Source organism: Takifugu rubripes, chromosome 22 (genome assembly GCF_901000725.2).
Source record: "Takifugu rubripes chromosome 22, fTakRub1.2, whole genome shotgun sequence".
NCBI classification, from domain to species: domain Eukaryota; kingdom Metazoa; phylum Chordata; class Actinopteri; order Tetraodontiformes; family Tetraodontidae; genus Takifugu; species Takifugu rubripes.
The window spans coordinates 2081533-2102282 of NC_042306.1; the positions used below are offsets into that span (position 1 = coordinate 2081533).

General features: G+C 49.5%; 2 protein-coding genes across 4 annotated transcripts; both read left to right on the top strand.

Moving 5' to 3' along the window:
• Positions 1-1410: 1410 nt before the first annotated feature.
• Positions 1411-10749, top strand: dtna (dystrobrevin, alpha). Of its 2 annotated transcripts, XM_029831008.1 has the most exons (23): positions 1411-1579; positions 2912-2979; positions 3258-3338; positions 3404-3617; positions 3822-3907; positions 4188-4342; positions 4413-4518; positions 4848-5014; positions 5173-5297; positions 5665-5673; positions 5769-5852; positions 6001-6066; positions 7083-7178; positions 7491-7572; positions 7742-7836; positions 8020-8133; positions 8215-8311; positions 9019-9178; positions 9247-9336; positions 9407-9506; positions 9583-9700; positions 9776-9801; positions 9899-10749. In XM_029831008.1, the coding sequence occupies exons 1-22, from the start codon at positions 1557-1559 to the stop codon at positions 9791-9793; spliced, it is 2154 nt and encodes a 717-aa protein (XP_029686868.1). In that variant the 5' UTR covers positions 1411-1556; the 3' UTR covers positions 9794-9801; positions 9899-10749. The 2 variants fall into 2 exon arrangements, with proteins under 2 accessions (XP_029686868.1, XP_029686869.1); XM_029831009.1 differs by lacking the exon at positions 6001-6066 and having other exon boundaries at positions 1413-1579.
• A 1372-nt stretch (positions 10750-12121) lies between these two features.
• mapre2 (microtubule-associated protein, RP/EB family, member 2) lies at positions 12122-20701 on the top strand. Of its 2 annotated transcripts, none has more exons than XM_011616099.2 (7): positions 12122-12240; positions 17273-17400; positions 17765-17910; positions 17996-18212; positions 18295-18437; positions 19183-19341; positions 19462-20701. In XM_011616099.2, exons 2-7 carry the CDS (start codon positions 17280-17282, stop codon positions 19558-19560), a joined length of 885 nt encoding a protein of 294 aa, XP_011614401.1. In that variant the 5' UTR covers positions 12122-12240; positions 17273-17279; the 3' UTR covers positions 19561-20701. The 2 variants fall into 2 exon arrangements, with proteins under 2 accessions (XP_011614401.1, XP_011614400.1); XM_011616098.2 differs by lacking the exon at positions 12122-12240 and adding an exon at positions 15338-15626.
• Positions 20702-20750: the final 49 nt, after the last annotated feature.

Sequence of the window (20750 nt, forward strand, 5' to 3'; positions counted from 1 at the left end):
CAACCTTAAAATCTAAAATGAAAATAGGTCAAATCATTATTATTGTTGGCGTGTTTATATTCTTTGCATTGAAACGCCAGCCAATCGATGACGTCATGTATTTCCAAAACTGGGGGGAGGGAAAAATAAAGTAAAAACTACCAATGGACACCTTTGCGTGACCGTTTAATTCGCTCTGTAAATCTGTTTATTTTCACATATTCCACATTTTAGTTCCAAAGCCGAACATTTAAAAAAAAAAAAAATTTGCAGCAGACTGGCGCAAGTCAAGAGATTCCGCATTACGTCATCGCGAAGGCCACATACATGCGGGAGGTAAATGCTGCCTGTGCTCAGCTCAGCCAGTGCGCTACCCGAACATTTCCACTCCAGCAGCTCCGCAGGAACCCCGTCACAGCCACGGCCGCTTCGTGCAGCGATGCCGCGACACATACCAAAGAAATCTTGATCGCACCGCCGGGACGGGAACCTGCAGATCCCTGGATGGGAAAACGGCGGCGTTTGCATGATATGCCTGGAAACAAATGCTGGTAAGTGTTGTGCAAGTGCGCCGCTGCGGTGGTGGAGCGACCCTCGCCCGCTATGTCACAGAGAAATGAGTTTCCCGATCAAGTTGCGTGGATGAAAAGCGGGGATACAGTCTGAGGAAGCGGAGAATCGGGGCTGTTTGTGTCTGTGCGGGTGGCAGCGGTTGTTCCTGGGATGCACAGGTGTCTCCACCGGAGCTGAGTAGTCAGCAAGCCTGTTGCAGTTTCTCCTGCTGCTCCTCTGGGTGTTGTTGCAGGTCGTACCTTCACTCAAGCTTTTAGTGATGCAGATATCCTCCCCAAACCAAACAGCTGACCTCATTCCAGTGTCCCTCCATCATTTCCATCATCACACAGCCGGAGAAACCGTGTTCTGAGGAGAACCGCAGCAGCCGACCATAAATTTACGGCTCTCCTCTAACACCAGAGTCCCAGAGTTTTGGCCTTTTTGCAGCCGAAACCATGGCGACGATGGGACAGAGAGCAGAGGGCCCTCCAGACGGGGGGGACCGGAGAAGCCTCCTCCGGCGTCCAGCATCCCAGCGCCGGTTTAGCGCCTCAGTCTCGGGATGTAAAAATAACTTTGGCCAATCAGCAGGAACAGCTGCGGCGGATTCCACCACGCTGCAAGTGCACGGAGAGAAACGTGCAACATGCAGACGTGCAGAGTGAGACTAAAGAAGTTGAATCAGCCAATAAAGAGCCCGAAGAAGAGCCCCAATCTTTTATTCCCGCCATAACTTGCTGTGTTCGGAGCTGTTTACCAGCCTGGCGAGGCCACAGAGGCCGAGCGGCGTCACGCTGGGCCCATGCCAGCCGGGCTTTGGGCTCTGCAACCAGAGAGCCGGTAAAGCTCTTCAAGAATGTGGAGGCTTTTCATTTGTAGTTAAAGATAGAGAGCGGCGGCGCACGCTGTCTCCCAGCAGAAGGTTTCTAATTTCAGATTTGGTCGGGTCCGTCCACCGTGCCGTCGCGACTCCTACGTGGTGTTGGCGAGGAGGAGGATTTGCCTTGTAATAACTCGGGAGGATGACAATGGTGCTGCACCAAAGGTATGCCCACCGGCCCGGCGCCGTCCTCCCCTTGCTGCCGGTCGGCTGTAAGATCTGATCCCGTGATCCGTTCGGGCCGCCTGGAGCTGCAGCAGGTCAGGGGTTCGCTTCTGGTGTGGACCAAACACTTTTAAAGTCGCTCTCAGAGTAAGTGGTGAATGGCCTTAAGGTTTCCTATCGAGATGACATTGGGCTGTTGCACGCTGACCCGTGCACGCGTGCGTTACTGCTCCTGATGATCCACCAGCAGGTTTCATGTGTGTTTCTGCCAGCTTTTAATGCAGCAAATCGGGCATTTTCAGTGTCTGGAGCGCTCCATTTCTTCAGAGTCCCTTGGTTATTTTTGGGAGATCGGGTCAAATCCTGGATTTTTTTTACTTGCGGGCTGATTTCTGAGCTTGAGAACGGATCAGAAACAAAGTTCCGTGTGGAGTTGAGTGGAGGATAGAGAGGGAGGGAACTGTGCTGCCGTTTGCTGTGTAACACCAGAGGATTTCTAATTTGCACGCTGCAGCGTGCGTCTCAGATCTTTGAGTGTTCTTAAACACACCGACTAATGAAGAAACTTTCAGACCGGGCTCATCTGCAGTGGGAGGTGTGTGTGTGGTGGGGGGGGGGTGGCAGTGTGTTTTTATGAACAGAGTGGCTGGGATCATTGCTGCCATGGCAACAAACCACGTGACCAACTGTATTAGATTGCCACAGACAGAGTGCAGCGAGGCATGGTGTGAGCATGCCACTTTGCACCTTTGAAAGTCCTTTTATTCACACACACACACACACACACACACGCATGCACACAGGTTTTAATGTACAGTCGTGCTTCCACTGTATCAGTCTAATTAAAATTGAGGTCATTATCAACAGGGGTCAGGTGAACCCGCTCTGGGGGTCAAATCAGCCCTGATTCACCCCACTTGTGTGTTTAGTGTAATGAGGTTTACGACATTGTAATAACCACAGACAGGTTTTATCTCAGGTGAGGTGAGATGGATTCTGTCATATTGCTCAGGGTGCAGGTATTTTTAAAGGTTTCGCACTTGAATCCTGAAAAATGGGCTTTTTTAATTTGATTTATTCTAATGATTTAGGCTGCAATCTAAAGCCCCTCCCACAAACAGGGACCATCCACTCACAGCTAAATAAATAAATCCTAATTTAATAATTTTGCATTGACTCATCACGTCTGAGCGAGTTTAACTGTGTAAACTTAGTAAACGGTAACAGGTAAATCAGGTATTTTTTAAACGACAGTGGCTGAACATCGGTTTTTCTGCTGACCTGAGAGCAGGTTTCCAGCCTCTGACATCGCTCTCTCTCCCATTTGATTAGAATGATTGACGACTACGGCTGGAGCGGCGACAACATGGCGGACAGAAGGCAACTGTTTGTGGAGATGAGTGAGTATTTGGAGGCAGAACCGTAATCAGACCGACGGAGCCGCCGCAAAGCCTTCCAGGAAAGACGGCCACCACGTGTTATAACATTAGAACGGCTCAGTAAAATAAAATGAGGTATCAGAACGGCAGCGTCAGGGCTAAATACTGTTGAAGCCTCTCTTTTGGTGTCAGTGTCGAGGTGAAAAGTGACGTTTCTTCTGGTTGGAACGACTGTTTATCTTCTAAACGAGCTGGTTTATCTGTCATTGCCCAATAAGCCGGTGTTTTTCCGTCCTCAGGGGCTCATAATTTGGATTCCATCCGATTGTCCACGTACAGAACCGCCTGCAAGCTGAGATTCGTTCAGAAGAAATGCAACAGTGAGTATGTCCCCCCCCCACGTGACTCCTCCTCTGCGTCCGCTCACACACGTTTCGGCCTCCAGTGCATTTGGTCGACATTTGGAACGTCATCGAGGCGTTCCGGGAGAACGCCGTCAACGCCATGGACCTCGGCGGCGACCTCTCCGTGGCGCGCCTCGAGATGGTGCTGTCCACCGTCTTTTGCCAGCTGAACAAGCGCATGCCCACCACCCACCAGATCAGCGCCGAGCAGTCCATCAGCCTGCTGCTGAACTTCCTGCTGGCGGCCTACGACCCGTGAGTAACGCCGCCTGCTTTCACGTCGACGGCGCGAACGAGTCTCTGCCAATGTGGAGAAGAGGTGCGGACGATTCCCCGAGGAAAAGCTGCATTTTCTTGCATCCACTGTTATAGGAAGACATAATTAATGAGTTTATCTGTCACAACGACCCCCTTTTAAACCAATCTGCAGCCATAATGTAAAACATATGTTTCTTTTAGGGACGGCCAGGGAAAGTTGTCGGTGTTTGTGGTGAAGATGGCCCTGGCGACCATCTGTGGCGGGAAAATTCTGGATAAATTAAGATGTAAGCAAAGCACCAAGTCTTTGTTTTACCTTTTTAATCCTGAGAAATGAAACAATGAAAGCACCTGGCGACGGTAACGTTCACAGCGTTTGTAGCTCAACGAGCCTTTGAAGCCGCTGCGATGCCCTGCGTGCGTGTGGCGAACGACTGCTTCACTTTGATGTGTTTTCACAAATAACTGGGATAATTCGATTGTGCCGCGCTGTAATTAGCCGACCGCGTTGGCAGCCGACAATTAGCTTGTTTCACTGGCGTAACGTCGGCCTGCGTTGGTTTCCAGATATTTTCTCGCAGATTTCCGACCCCGCCGGCGTGATGGTGCAGCCGCAGTTTGACCAGTTTCTGAGGGAGGTTCTCAAACTGCCCATGGCCGTTTTCGAGGGACCTTCGTTCAGCTACAGCGAGCAAGCCGCCAGGATGTGCTTCGCGCAGCAGGTGGGGGTCCGGCTGAAGGAACCTCGGTTCTTGTGCATGTTTGCTGAGTCCCCCTCTCTCCTCTGCTCAGAAAAAGGTCTCCCTCAACACTTTCCTGGACACGCTGATGTCAGACCCGCCCCCTCAGTGTCTGGTGTGGCTGCCGCTCATGCATCGGCTCGCCAACGTCGAGAACGGTAAGACGGCGTGGAATATTTATGGAGGGGAGCGCTCAGCGAGCCCCTGAAGGACGTAGCTAGCAAACACGGCCATCAGATCAGATCCACGCAGGAAATTGCACGTGTGCGGCCGCCCACAGGGGCCCGGTGGTCGGTGTTTAATAATATCCACGCTCGCACGCGCGCCTTATCGGATGGTCGTCATGTCAACGGGAGAGTGGCTGTCACCTGTCACGTGCTCGGCTTTGATTTATGTGACGATCATCCAAACAGGCGCCTAAAATAGCCATTTTTTTTCGCACACACGCCATCTACATGTGTGTGTTTGCCCCCCCCCCCACCCGCAGTCTTTCACCCGGTCGAGTGCTCCTACTGCCACACCGAGAGTATGATGGGTTTCCGCTACCGCTGCCAGCAATGTCATAATTACCAGCTCTGTCAGGACTGCTTCTGGAGGGGGCATGCCAGCGGTTCCCATAGCAACCAGCACCAAATGAAGGAGTATACGTCATGGGTAAGAGGAGGAGGAGAGAAGGTGTGTGCCGAGAGAGGTGTGTCTGTGCCACTGTTTTAATAGTTTAATTCATTCTCCGTGGCCACACGGATGCTTGCGGACCTTCTGATGCTTCCACAAGGTCCGGGAGGAAAATTCATCCCGCTCTTGTCTTTCAGAAATCCCCCGCTAAGAAGTTATCCCATGCCCTCAGCAAGTCGCTGAGCTGCGCCTCCAGCAGGGAGCCTCTCCACCCGATGTTCCCCGAAACGCCAGAGAAACCTCTCAACCTCGCTCACATCGCGTACGTTTCTCCCGGTTCCTTCCGAGCCGAAGAGCGACGCCCCGCTGGCGCGCGTGTGCGATTCCCATTCAGCTTTTTAAGGCTTTGATTTCAGCCCTGAGCTGATAATTATCCTGTTGCTGCCTTCAAGTCTGAAGTAATTCCAGTCAATCTCTTGGGTCAACTAATCAATGAGCCTTAATTGTAGCCCTGGGAACGATCTTAATTCGCAGCGCTGCATCTGACGTTTCCTCCACTTTAGACTTTAGAACATTTGCTGCTGAATTGTACAGAAATCATGTCAATATGAGCAAATTTCTATCTCCACGGTTGCTGATTGTAACGATTTTCCTTCTTTTCCTTCTTTTTTTAACTCCTAACTCCTCAGAGACACGTGGTGAGTCTGCCTTCTGCGTTTTGTCCTCGCAACATGGGCTAAAAATGTCCCGTCTGTCCTAGAATTCTTTCTTCACCCGTCTTTTTCACGTCCAGGCCGCCGAGACCGATCAACGTCACCACCGACTACTCGCTCTCGCACTCCATGCCGACGTCAGGGAACCCTTACTCCACCAAAAAGTGAGTGAGCTGAACAGCGGTCGCCCTGGATTGTGCCACAGATCTTTTCAGCTCCCCCCACAGAGGCTCTGTGGACCCACACGGCTCCTCGCGTGTGTTCATTTCTCCTCCTTTAACGGTTTTGTCCTGAATTTACGTTGCCTTTCAGCAAGAATAATGATGTAGGGTCAAAGACCTTGACTGGGGCTCCTCCCCATCTGTTGAGAGGGAAGGGGTAAGTGGCACAGGTGTGCGGCGAGCACGCCCCAGCTGCATGCACGATCTAATATAGATAATGAGCAGAGAGCAGGGAACTAATCATGCATTATTAAGAATGCTGCTGACATTCTTTGGGTGATGCTGAGTGAGCTATATGATGCATTTACGCCGCGTTATGGGAGGATCCACCTGCGCGTTCTTTAGGGAACACTGTTCCCTTTCATCAGACGGGCTGACGCGAAGTCACGCAGGTGTGCTGAGTGGGCGGCGGCGTCGGGACGTCTGGTGCGGCGGACTCTTAGGTCTCCTGGGGCGCTGTGGCAGATCTGATTGAGTTTGGAGATGTCAGGTTTTTAAATGGCCGGAGCGCTCGCGGCAGCCGTTCAGCCATGGTGAACACTGGCCCCTCCCACTTTCATATAATGGGAGGAGCCAGGGCGATCGAGCAGGTTTAAATGTTCTGTTCAATTAAAATCAGGAAATATAGATTATATAGTGATTATATATTATTATTACCAGATTGGTACAACACAGACGGTTGCTGTGAGTGTAAATTCCAAAATTATTTTCCCAAAACGAGTGTTTCTCTTCTCTTTTCTGGATGAGTTAACTTCATTAGTGCATTTTTTTAATTTTTTTTTTGGAGGCCGCCACTGATTCTGTTGTCCACATCAGAGTGTGCATGCTTGAAATATCTTCGGGGTGAATTGTTTCAATCGGCTTTAATGACTTTTTAAGTTTTATTAAAGCCTTGAGTGATTGATGTTACAACACACACAGCCTGGCTTTTTTTCTTTTTTGCTCGGCCTGCCCTTTATCACACTCCCGGCCTTAAGCAGCGCTGTTCCTCCCAAACATAATACAGCCTTGTTTCTCTCTAACCAACCGTGAAAAATCTGCTTTTCAGCCCCGCTCTCCTCCTCCTTGTCTCTTTTGTGGCCTTCTCTCTGCTCCCTCCGCCTCCTATCGGGCCCCGCCGTCACCTGCGCGACGTGATGTTTGAATGTTCTGTGACGTGCTGCACTGTTTCAGGCTGAACTACAACCTCGACGTTGCCGATAGACTCGCTGACGAACACGCTCTGATTGGCCTGTATGTGAATCTGCTCCAAAACAAGCCCAAATCATGGTTAGTCAGCGTGGTGGGCACGGATTGCTCAGCTCAACCACCACTTTGCAGTCTTTCCCTGAACCTAACCTCATTCTGAGTGTGTCGCAGCACTAAAATTGCTTGTTGTCATAAAGGAAATTGACCCGACAGGAACACAAAATACTAACTCCAAGATCCCTAGCTGCTATAATTCTGTGCTTTTCTGCGTCTCTGGTCCCTGGTCCTCCGTTGACGGCCCTAAACAAACTAAACCTTGTGTTTTTCTTGCGGTATCGGGCGTAATAACTGCCTCACGTCGTGAATTCCCATCTCTATTTTCCTCTTCATCAGTTTGCTGGAGAGCAGCAACCATCAAGACGAAGAGCACAGTCTCATCGCCCGCTATGCTGCTAGACTGGCTGCTGATGCTGTGGTGAGATATGCGTCGCCGTCTGTGTCCTATGGTGCCGTCTGTGAGACGTTACCGCCAGGAAGTGTCTCCTTCTACCGCGTTCTGTCTCTGTTCTGGTTGCGTCCACAAAGTCGGTGGATGACATCATCCTTATGACGTCATCCGTGCGACGACTCTTCTTTGGTTTCAGGCTCAACAGCAGAGGGTCCCCGCGGACGCGCCGTGCTATCTGGACGCCAACAAGCAGCAGAGGCAGCTCATTGCCGAGCTGGAGAGCAAAAACAGGTTAGGGAGGAATGCCCGAGTGATGCTCTTCACATTTGTTCACTCTTTGGCTCCTGTTTTCCATCTTCCATCATTACATCATATATTCTTTGGTCCCCTCGTTAGTCTTACCATGTCCAGGAACTGCAGACGTTACTACTGGAAATGGAGCTTTTCGCGTACTGTATGTGCGTTTGTTTGCAGAGAAATCCTGCAGGAAATTCAGCGGCTGCGGCTTCAGCATGAGGAGGCGTCCCAGCCTCCACCTGACAAGGTCCAGCAGAACCCCACCCTGCTGGCAGAGCTACGGCTTCTCAGGTGGCCTTGCATCCTAAACTGAAATCACTCGTGGTGCATTAAAAAGCCTCTCCCCTGCATTGTTTTCTGTTTCCCCGTTAGGCAGCGCAAAGACGAGCTTGAGCAACGAATGTCGACGCTGCAGGAGAGTCGCAGAGAACTGATGGTGCAGCTGGAGCAACTGATGATGCTTCTCAAGGTCCTGCTCCTTAACCTCCGTTCAAATTCAAGATTATTGGGGGGCTCCTCAATTAATCCTGCACAAAACAAGCAAACTTTGCTTTCATTTCGTATCATTTTTAGTTTTCAGTGAATTAAAAAGAAGGTCTCATTTGAGAATCTATAAAAACTGAAATAAGCTCTCAACTGTGCCATGAAATACCATATAATGGTGTAAATAAATGACGAGTTAAAATTAAAATGACCATAAAATAAATAATTGCAATAAATTATAAAATGCATGTCTAGAGTAATTACAGTCAATGATAAGGACGTTGCACTCTGATTGTTACTAGACAGCGCCGCCCTGTGGCCATTTGACCCCATTGACTGCAAAAACAATTCTAGTTAATCGATTTTCTGTATTTTTATGTTTCTAATTGTCCTTGTGCGTGAATTAATGGGGATTGAAGGGATATAAGATTTTACTTTTCCGAAGATATTCAAAGTCCAGATATAAGTTTATTTCTCTGATATACGTAATTGGGTGTTTGGCGACATCTAATGGTGAGAAGAAATATTGCACTATCTAGACGAAAGCGCAACAATTTCACTCCGGAGTATGAAGACCACTGGCAGTCCTTCACTGTACCTTGTAATACCTACAGATGGTCAAACTACAAACTTGACTGCTGAAATCTTTAAATGTCTGGACAGAATGAAATAAATAGGCTTTGTGTGCTGCAGACTCAGGGTCCCGGCTCTCCCCGCTCTTCCCCCAGTCACACCATCAGCCGCTCGATCCCCACGCCCATCCACTCCGACTCTGCTGTCACAACCCCGACGCACACACCTCAGGACTCGTTAATGGGCGTTGGGGGTGATGTCCAGGAGGCCTTCGCTCAGGGTATCACAGTCACACCCACCGTCACGGAGGCGGCCGGACGCCCATGTTAAACCTGTGTTTGTTGAAAGGTCCACGGAGAAACCTGAGGAACGACCTCCTCATTGCTGCTGATTCCATCACCAACACGATGTCATCGCTGGTCAAAGAACTCAATTCAGGTGGGAACGGATGAAGGTGGAGCTTCTGAACGAGAATACTGGAGCTGGTTTGGATGGTTTCTCCCCACAGAGGGCGGCAGCGAGACCGAGAGCACGGTGGATTCCGAATTTGGGCGCGGTGACATTTTGGCAACGACCTCTTCGGAATCCTTCTTCTCATACAAACCGAGGTGCTCCTCACGCTTCCTCTGCTCCTTCAGCATCCCAAAACGGAAGCCCTCGCTCATCTCCTGTGTCCCGTTGCAGAGGGGCCAGCGCTGCAGAGGAGGAGAGCTTCGAGAACGACCTGGAGCGGCAGCTGGAGGACGAGCTCAGTCTGGAGGAGCTGCTGAAGCACCGGCAGGAACCAGACAGCGCGTGCATGGTGAGGCTGCGGCGGCGGTTTCAGCGATGATCTGAGCTGTGTTCTAACTCCCCGCCTGTGTTTGTGTGGGTGCAGGTGACCCTGCAGCAGTGACCGCTCAGGTACGCCGCTGCATCCTCGACTTGGGACGTTCCTCCTTCAATCCTGCCACTCGCACGGAAGAGATTCATGTCCAAATATGTTCCCTGGTGTGAACAGGTGAGCAACAGTCGAGGACACTGGACGGTGGGCGGCAACGCTGGACGGGAGGTCCAACCCTGGACGGATGGAGACGTGGAGTTAGAGAGCAGACGCTGATGTGAATCTATATTTTTAAGCAACACGTGTCAAAGGTAAAACTGTGAGCCGATTTAAAAGGATAAATTGGTGAGCCGTCTATTTTACCACAGGTGCCATAAAAACGCGACTCTTGGGGCGGATTAGCGCTTAGTTTTCAACCTTTTTTCTTTGGAATCCATTCTCAGACAAGCGTATGAAGACGACAGATGTTTGAGAGCCAGGTTTACGTGGGATTAAAAGCAGAGATCTAAGATTACGTCTGGCTCACGGTGAAAATTCGGTGAACGTGTAACAATGATTTCATCGCTATTCCATGGATTTGTTCCTGTTTGTCTGGTGGCTTTTGTATTTCTTTTTTTTTTGTTGTTGTTATTCTCATTTAGAACCGACCAAAATACGTGTTTATTGGAATCCACCAATATCAGATACTGCCTTAAGTGATCAGACCACCTCTCAAAAGAGCTCTTTAAAGCATGTAGCTGAAAATGACGCTGAGCAGAGATCCGAGGTTTCGTCACGGGACAAACCGGATCCACCCGAAGCTGATAATCGATGATTGATTATCTGCAGGCCAATATGTTGACGGGTGGCTTCTTCATCGGATCTAATGCTGATCTTAAAGATTCTGAGGTCGACACTGCTGAATATGGTGATCAAATCCACTTTACTGTTGGTGGTTCAAGACTAAAGCTGAACCATTTCCAACCAGTTCAGTTGTTACCTCTCTCTCTCTCTCTCTCTCTCTCTCTCTCTCTCTCTCTCTCTCTCTCTCTCTCACACACACACACACATGCACACACACACACACACACACACACAGAGCAATTTTTGTGACTTGCACATACACACTCCTGTTGTGCCGGAGTGTATATTTCAAATTAGAAACGTGTGAAAAATAATTCTACACTATAGTTTGATTTTGGAGCCAGTTCATAGCAGTGATTTTGCATGGTGGTGATGCATAATAAAATGTTGACACACGATTTATGTCTGGAAACTTGTTTTTTCCCCTACTTCTTCCCTCGTTTGCTCAAACTGTCGTTGCGCATCTATAAAGCCCTCAAAACTGAACTGTTGACTGCCCTCCGCCTGCTGTCGATAATCCATCAGAGACAGCGATGTTTTGGTGCAAGCTGATCGTCTTAATTAACAGATGTTGCCAGAAAATGATTTATGAAGAATAAATTATTCATTTTTTTCAAGCAAAATGCAACACCAACCTGATTTAAGATGGACCGCGACATCTAACAAACTTAACTTTGTAATCGACAATTTATAGATTATTGTAATCAGTCAAATAAAGTGTTTTTGCTGGTATAAAACAACTATTAATTCTGATATAATCCACGTCCTGTCATATCTTCACATTTCTGAGGTGCGTGGCTCCTCCTGGTGGTAACGATAGGAACTGCAGCTAGTATCGGCGTTGACGGCACAGGAGTTTGTTATATCACACAATAAAATCAGATTAAAATGAAATGGCTTGTTATTTTCAGCGTTACTTAACAGCAGAATATTAAATATGCATATTAAATATGTCCACGTTCGCTTTGAACTTTCAGTGCAGGGTGCAGACCGTCTGGAATATCAAAGCTTTTAATTAGGAGAAAGAAACAGGATGGATGGATGATGAATGGGTGGATGAATGAACGTGTGTGTGGATGGATGAATGAATGAGTGGGGTCTGACTGCTTTTTAGAGGGCTGCCTGTACAGTATATAAATATTTCATACGTCGTCAGACAATAGGCGGCACGAGCAAAAACGAAGAAATACAATAAGATGAAAGTGGAGAGAACCTCCCTTTGGAGTTGAACAACTCAAATTGTTCATCTTTCTCTTTGCTGCGGGTGAAAACCGATTCAGTCACTGATTGATCCCAGTGTAGGCAATGTTTGGATCGTGATTTTTGCAAAAAAATGTATGTGTATTTTTTACAGCGCATCTTTTTTTATTCGTAGTGCTTATTTTAACTGCCGCTTTCCACGCTTACATCATTTTTTTCTCCGGTAGAAAATTCAAATGAAAGCGAAAAGACGGATAAAAGCTGTGAGGAGCTCCCGAAGATCAACGCATCCCGTCGTGATTGGCCCGAAGCCGGGCGAGGAGTCAGCCGCCGACCAATCAGCGGCCAGACCGATGACGCCTCGTCCAATCACGTGTCGACTTCCGCCTTTTGTAAAGTGGGCGTCAAAGGTTGGAGGGTGGGGTGACTCAGACGGAAAAAAAGGAGATTTTTACACCTTTGGTCGGAGTTCAGCGGTGAGTGACGTTTCCATTGTTCGATAATTATCATTTGTAAATCGATTTGAGAGGATCTCTCCTAAATACCGGGATGCGTTGACGTGCGTGTCGGTGGTCGGTACAGAGTCGGAGCATATGTCTGCTGTCACTGTTCAAAAAGTGCTGCAAGGAAGAAAATTAGCTTCGTGGCTCTTTGCGGTTCGCCGACTAACGTGCACTATGGTCGCTGTAAGTAACATGTGGCCCGGAAGAGGAAATAAAACCCTCTTTGTTTGCTCAAGCGTGGTTTGACTGCTCTAACAGTCACTTTCCGTGTCGGGCGCTGAGTTAGCTTCATCTCCTGCAGCTAGCAGCTGCCCGGCTGCTGACTTGCACGGACTCTTGAATGTGCAGGACAGGGTGTTGCACATGGAGCTGTCCCCCATCGTGCACGCTCCTATCTACGGGAGGGTGGCGACGCGTGCATGCAACCACGTCGCTCCCTCGTGGAATGAGCTCACGCACAACATTCCAGTGGTTCGCCCTTTGCTGCATCCTCTCCAAGCTGTCCCAGCAGGACGTTCCTCGGGTCACAGACCTGTAAACACTGCAGCTGTTACAAGCAAATACTCTTTATATTCTAAAATGCATTAGCAACAGACTCCACATAGTGCATGTGACTAGTCGTGGTGCCTGAGTTGAAGGGTTTTTAACCTTTAATGGAGTCTAGGAAGTGATCCAAAGAGATCTTTGAGTCATGTTAACCTCAAAGAAATCCAGTTGCGCTGTGAATGTGAGGCATTATTCAGACGACAGTGAAATCACTGCGGTTTCTGATGGACCTGGACCTCACCAGCACGCGTGTTGGGTTCAGATACGGAGGGTCCTCCGATGATTTTGGTTCGCTTATCAACCCAGGAACAGGACCAGATCCTCGAGCCGCGTCCTCTTATCGTCCCAAGGCGGGAGGTGGCCAAAAGAGCGGAGCTGGACACGTGACAGAGGTGGATCGGTGCATCGGAGCCCACTTGCTGCTGCTTTTTGCTGCCTTTGCAAAACCAAAATGTGACATTTGTGTGACGATGCGGTTCGGGTTTATTCCGCCTTCTTTTATCGAATGTGTCGGCTAACCGCACTTTACTAACAGTTGATATTGAACATTGTGTTTGAATGCCAGCCATTTGGCGAGAGTGCCAAGGAGGAGCGTCCTCAGCTGGTGAAGTGTAAGCACAACTGTAGCGAGCGCGTGTGTTTCTCCTCATAATCTACACAACGTGCACGCTCATTCATGCGTGGGGCTGGGTATCTACGCGCAATACCTTCTCTGGTCTTAAACATATCCATACTAGTGTCTAGACGCCTCAGTCCTGATCTTAACAGTTGTTTATCTGGCAGCCAAACTGTGCTTTATCACATCATGTGATAAAGGCTTTTACCCCAAATTTCCTCCAGGTGTGCAGCAGCACAGAGCCGAACCCCATCTGATAACAGCAGAGACAAAGGCTGAAGGGACGGTGGTGGGGAGTGTTGACGCCACAAAGGTGGGGAACACACGTGACGTGTGTCTCTGAGCTCCGCCCGGCAGATATTTGGGGTGACGGTCTGTGGTGGGATCAAACAGAGAGGATGAAATGAAGCCGGCAGTTCCCTCATGGGATCGCTACTAAATGGGTGTTGCTAGCTTCAAATAATACCCAGCACACAATGTTTGGCTACACAAGACGGCCTTTCAGACTGGGAAGTGACAACCAGGAGACAGCTGAGTGACATTTGCTCCATATGAACGTATGTTCCCCGTCTTCCTGCGTCCTCTGGAGGTCAAGATTAGGATTTTCTGGCCGTTGAATGTCACTTTCCGGTCTGTCAGGGCCGCTAGCATTTCCGTAGCTTTTAGCGTTTATCAAGTGTTGCATGTCTTCCTGTAGATATTCATAGTGTCCATAGCTCAGCCATTTAAAGGCGATGCTTGACATCATTGGCTCATTTGTGATGATGAAAATAATAACCTCCCAGTGTGGCTGCAAATGATCAGGGCTAAAAATCAAGGCAGGACATTGGGACATGTCTCCTCCTACCAAGAAGACCCGTTATGACCCCCCTCCCCCCCTAAAAAAGCAAACCAAACCTCTGCACAAAGAAGTTCAAAAGGCCATCCCTTTAAAAAGGGGGCAGACCTTTGGACAGTGGCGTGGGTTCCATGAATGTATTGACCCATAAAGTTCTGCCAACATTTGTGTTCAGGTGGGAAATGGAAGGCAGCACCATAACTGCCGCGCTTTAATCTGGTATTGACACGTATCGGACCCGTTTCCGCCCAGCCGTGCAGATTAGTCCCCTGGGAACGGGTTTACTTCAGAACTGGGTGAACTGGTCTGGTTTGAGGCCAAGGTAAATGGAATATTAGTCTGCCAGTTTCATTCAGCAAAGCAGGGGTTTATTTTGGGAAATCTGCTGATGATTCAAGGTTCTGTTGTGCAGACTTGTGTTGTCCTAGCAACCCTGAATTTGGTCCCCAGCTTATTTCACACTGCAACATTTACTGGTTCCAGTTTGTCAGAGATGAACTGTTGGTCGCTGTTGATTGGGCCAATCATCTTATCATTTAACGCCATTTAACGACTTCAAGCAAACAAACAAAATCCCCCCTATAGAGAAATGAATGAGTTTGATTTATTTTAAAGAAGACACTTAATTACCGGTTTGTCTGACTGCATTTGCCGTCCCAGTAAATCTACCGAAAAAAATGTTTCTCATCAGTTTCCAGGACTCGAACCAGTAAATTTCTAGATGTGAGCAGAAAGTGATTCGTCATGTTGTTGTGAGTTTTGTGGTTAGTAGTTCTCGTCTCGTGGCGTTCGTTAGCATTTATCTCCGTCTGCTTTCCTACAACATCTCTCAGTCTGCAGCCAAGAACGCAGCATCAGTTCATGTCCGGCTGAACCAGCGTTGGCTGCCTTTCTCCTTAAATCCAACCCGGTTTCTGCTCCGAACCCTTGATTCATTTCATCCCTGGGACAACTTCTGCAAAACAAAAGCCAGATTTGACGATCGATGGTGGCTTTTTCCCCCCCTCCCCGGTCTGATTGGTGTCATTTGCTGGGCTGAAATAACCCAGCCAGCCAGCCCCGGCGGTCACATGACCCAGGCCCCGGTGACGTCACCGCGGCAGAGATTTGTGAAGAATAAGCAGACAGAGGGAAGAAGCCCCGGAGGTGCGCCGCTTTCTTAGCATCGTTCCTTTTCTTTTTCTTTCCCCCGGCCAGAGAGAGGACAGACTATCTGTTCCACACTTGCGAGACCCAAATGCCCGGTCCCACCCAAGCCCTTTCCCCAAATGGAGAGAATAACAACGACATCGTCCCGGAGAGCGGATCCAACATCATTCCTTACAGGAAAAATACAGTGCGACAAGAGCGCGCCTACAGGTAAATCCGCGAAACGTGGTGATTTCATGTCGGGTGGGAAGCGCATAAAAGGGGGCGAGTGGCGCAGACGCTGCTGCATGTTCGCCCCGGTCCTCCCCGGTTCGCCCCGGTCCTCCCCGGTTCGCCCCGGTCCTCCTCCGCGTCGTGCGCGGCTTGCGCAGCGCAGCCACCCGCTGTCTGCGCGCTGTCGCCCAGCCTCCTCCTGTCATGTCAGCTCCGTGTGCGTCCGACACCGTGTCGCACATCGCTAAAGTTAGCTCCAGAGCTTCTCCCGCCGGCATATGTCATCAGCAGGGCCGCGTTACGAGCGGCTGCGGGCGGTCGCAGCCTCGGTCGGGATGATCGAGGAGGGATCCGCTCGGAACGTGACAGGAGAACGCAGACAGCCGCCTCCGCTGACATGACACCAAAACCACATGAAACCAAAGCTGTGTGAGGGGGGGGTGTTTTCACCTCACGGGTTACAAAACAGGGCTAATTCCCCCCACCAAAGGGGGCATCCACCCAGCCCCGGCAGGATGGCTACCCCCGGCCGGCTAACAAAGCATGCTAACAGCTCCCACATCCGCTTTGTTGATAGGGACTCGGCTGGCCCAGTTTCCTGCTCGTCCTTCCCAGGGAATCGGGTTATCCGAGGCTGTGTTCTGCCCCTGCAGCTCTGCGACGGGGGAACTTTATTGTTCCGAGCAGCATCGTGACGGTGGCGACGGCGACGTGCGTGTTTTTAGGGCATGCGTGGCCGTGCATCTGACCTGCCAGCCAGTCGCTAATCTGAAACGGTCACGCAGGAATGGATGGATTTAGCTGCTTAATTCTACGTGTTATCATCTGGCTGCAAAAGGGGACACGCTGGCACGACCCGGACACAAGACGTGCGTGTTCGGCGTGCGTCTTAGATGCTGAGGCGGCTGATTCATGCGACCACCGCGTTGTGCGAAGGATTCACCCGCAGATTAGGGATCAAAGATGGGGGAGTTTTGCTCCAAATCCCGAGACATTTTGTGTCTCATCTGTTGCTGAATCCTCCGAAATGATGTAATACTGTGACCCTGTAATTTAAATTAGGATTGAAACAATTCTTAAACATCCAAAGAAGGCATTTGGGTCTCATTATAGTGGAGGGGAAGAATGCTGTGCTACAAAAAGATGGTAATATCTGTGGCCTAATCAGTCTAACAGGAGACGTATGGATCTACGTATATATGATCTAAAAGCAGCGCTGCACTTTATGGAGACAATCGTCCTCTTGTGTGCTTTCAAACGTCGACTAACGCGGAGTTAACTTGTTCACACTGGCTTCAATTGGGCTTTTTACACTCACAGTTTGCCTTGAAGTCTTTTCTTCTTCCACATATTTTTAAAGAAACATGGGCTTTGTTGATGGTGCTCGCTTTAGGTTCCATTTGTCAAAACTCCTCGTACGCTTATAGAGTTGTAATTACTGGATTTTGACATTAATCCTGAAGTAAACGGAGGCACGAAAAGGTTCCCTTTTCTTGTTGATTGCAAAAAGCAAATATGGGGGGAACCCGAGGCGGTCCTGCTCACCTCAGGTGTCATCAGAACCTCACGTCAGCTTCAAACATCGGTGTGTGGTGTATTGGGTGAAAAGCACCTCTCCCTCATGGCTGCGCTCTGTTTTCCAGCTGGGGGATGGCGGTCAACGTTTACTCTACCTCAATAACCCAGGAGACCATGAGCAGGCATGACATCACTGCCTGGGTCAACGACATCCTCTGCCTGAACTACACGAAGGTGGAGCAGCTCTCTTCAGGTGAGCACAGGCCAGGAGACGTTCTCCCCCCAGCACGGGAGCAACTGGGCGGAAATAAATCCGTGTAAACCTAACCTAGGGAAGCTGGCTCACCTCGGTGGCCCAGAACCGTCTATAAATAAACACCAAGCCTCGCACGCCCAAGTAATCCAATTTCAATTACTCTGCCCACCGGAACAACACACACACACACACACACACACGTCCTCATTATTTGTTAAGGCTGTTTATTTAGATTGACTTCTTAATGAACTCTTTTTGGATGTTTTTTTAAAATGTTAAATCCCACAGCGGGTTGCGGTAGTTTCCCTTTGCTTGTGTTCCTGGTTCCGCCTCTCTACTGTCTGGTTCCGTGCCTCCGCAGGAGCTGCCTACTGCCAGTTCATGGATCTTCTGTTCCCCGGCTGCATCAGTCTTAAAAAGGTCAAGTTTCAAGCCAAGCTGGAGCACGAGTACTTTCACAACTTCAAACTGCTCCAGGCCTCCTTCAAACGGATGAATGTGGACAAGGTGGGTCTGCCGGGCCTGCCCCCCCCCCCCCCCCCCCCCCGCTGCAGGGGGGCTTCTATCACTTCTGTTTATTCTGTGAGTTCAGATCATTCCTGTCGAGAAACTGGTCAAAGGCAGATTCCAGGACAACCTCGACTTCATCCAGTGGTTCAAGAAGTTCTTTGACGCAAACTACGACGGTAAAGAGTACGACCCCGTGGCGGCCAGACAGGGCCAGGACGCCATCCCCCCTCCCGATCCCGGCGAGCAGATCTTCAACCTGCCGAAGAAGTCCCACCACGCCGCCAGCTCCCCCACAGCAGGTAACCTCTCCCCCACCCCCGGGGCACCATCAGGTCCTACCGTCCCTTTACCCCGGGGTAACAAACCCTTGTGCTGCTACAGGAGCTTCCAGGTCGGCGGCTACAACCCCCAAGTCCTCCACCCCCACGTCCAGACCCTCATCGGCCAAAAAGATCCCCATCCCATCGACTCCTGCCAAAGGAGAGAAGGAGCTGGAAGCACAGGTCACACAGCTCACCGACCAGGTAACAGGAAGATGGATATTTTCCTGATTGTCCTCATTAAACAGGAGCGCCGACATGCAGTCATGTGACGGAGGTTTGGACCGCCGAGGCTCGTCATAAAGCCCGTTAATCTCCCACATTTCATAGCGGTCAAACCTCAGACACCGGTCCCAAACCACAGTGCGCAACAGTCAGGCGAGAAGTCTCCATTAAACTGTTTCCTCAACCGAACAGAACCGGAGTGTAAATATAGTGTTATAGCAGCTATAGTAAATAGTACTATAGTAATACAGCTATAGTAATATAAATATAGTGTTTGTCTGTGGGATAGGGAGCAGCCCAGCGCACCGGCACCACCACAGAAGAAGAGCGAGCCTTCTGAGGAACCAGAACCTGTATCAGATTGGAAATTAGGCCAAGCCTCGGAGCCCGCTCGCACGTCGCGTCCGCGCGGGATGACAGAGCCGCGAAAGAATGTTGTGGAATCGAGGTCGAGCGCACGCAGATATAGGCTGCTGCTGGAGTCGCTTCCAGCGGGAGCAAAGGCAAATTAAGATTCCCGCTAATGCGGCTCGACCCGCACTCGTGGCTCCGAATATATTAGAACGGATTGAACGAGTCTTTTGTTCACCCAACATCAACCAGCATCTGTCTGCGAGCTAATAAACGTAGCATTGTGTGCTAATGGACTCGGAGCGGCTCCTCGTTAATAGGTCGTTTGCATTCGCCGGGCCGCCGTGAGGTTTACTGTGTGTTCCGTGCGCAGGTGAACACGTTAAAGTCGGCTCTGGAGGGCGTGGAGAAGGAGCGGGACTACTACTTCAGCAAGCTGCGGGAGGTGGAGCTGCTGTGCCAAGAACAGAGCGAAGAAAACGCGCCGTTCGTGGACCGGCTAATGGAGATCCTCTACGCCTCCGACGAGCAGGTCGGTCCGGAACCGTTTGTCCGGTTGGGCCTGCTGCCTCCAGAGAAAGACCTCCGTTTATGTCTTGGGTGCGGTTCTTCGGAGGTGTTCACGCCCCGTTTTTCTGTCTCTGATGCTCAGGAAGGAGCGGAGCTGGCGGAGGGTAACGGGGAGGAGGCGGAGCAGCAGATCCAGGAGGAGGGAGGAGACGACCAGCAGGAGGAGCAGGACGAGTACTGACGGCTTTGACTCCATTTTCGAACACGTGAGAACCGTCAGAGGATTTTAATCTTACCCCACCCCCGTGGTTCGTTGTTTTCGTTCCTCTCCGAGACTGAGCACACGAAGCAAAACTCTTGAATAGACGCACCGTCACGTTTTTGGTTGGTTTTTTTTGTATCCCTCCGCTCACTGTTTGATGTCTTTTGTGACTTTTGGTGAAACTGCTGCTGCGGCAGACGAGCTCGGACCGTCGCGGCCGTTCCCGAAGGCGCGTCGGTCCGTTCAAAAGCTGCAGTCGATGTGACGAAATGCTGAAGTTCAGACGGGTAAATGTACCCGTCAGTGCAAGTGTTACCTTTCCTGGATCCTTTTTTTGGTTTGTTTTTAGTTCAGTTTAATTTTATTTTGCATATCAACAATATTATTCACCAGAATGCAATAAGAAAAGCCCTGAAAGGGCTCGTAGTAGCTCTTATTTAATCTCCTTCCATACATTGCACTGACATTTGACTCCGTACTGGACAATCTGTCCACAGACCCTCACCATATTTATTATTATTATTGTTCTTCTTAAGCCTTAGAAATAGCGCAAGGTTCTGTACTGTCCTTGTGAAGGACGACACTACAGAACACGATTTGTGAATAAATGTATGATTCCAGCATTTGACTGTTTGACTAATTCAAAATGTCCGATTTTCTTTTCAACCGCGCGTTTTTGATAGCGGACAGTGAGGTTTGGCGCCCGTCGTCATGCCTACAGAGGACATTCTGGGGGACGAGTCTTATTGGGAGGCAGCGTTACAAATTCAGAGCAACAGATGCGGCTTGTGGCCCGTTCAGATTTCAAAAGTTGTTCTTTTACCACAGGACGAGTCGGTTCACTGAGTAATTTAACATATTCCAGTAATGACAGTGTATTCGCTTAATATTGCATTAACTAATGTTGAACAGGGCCGTGCACCATAAGCTTTTAGTCATATATTATTGTGTAAATGAAAAGGAATGTAAACATGTACTGTCAATAATTAATGAATAGTAAATGTTTTTTGTCCCACTCATTATGCATTCCCCCCCAAAAATGTGTTGCATGTTTTGCATTTTATTTGTGAATAACTTGCTTTTTACATATTTAATAAATAAAAAACCCAAAACAACACAAGTATGTCAAATGAGCTTTTTTTGTATCCATCCCATAAAAGCACCAAGAA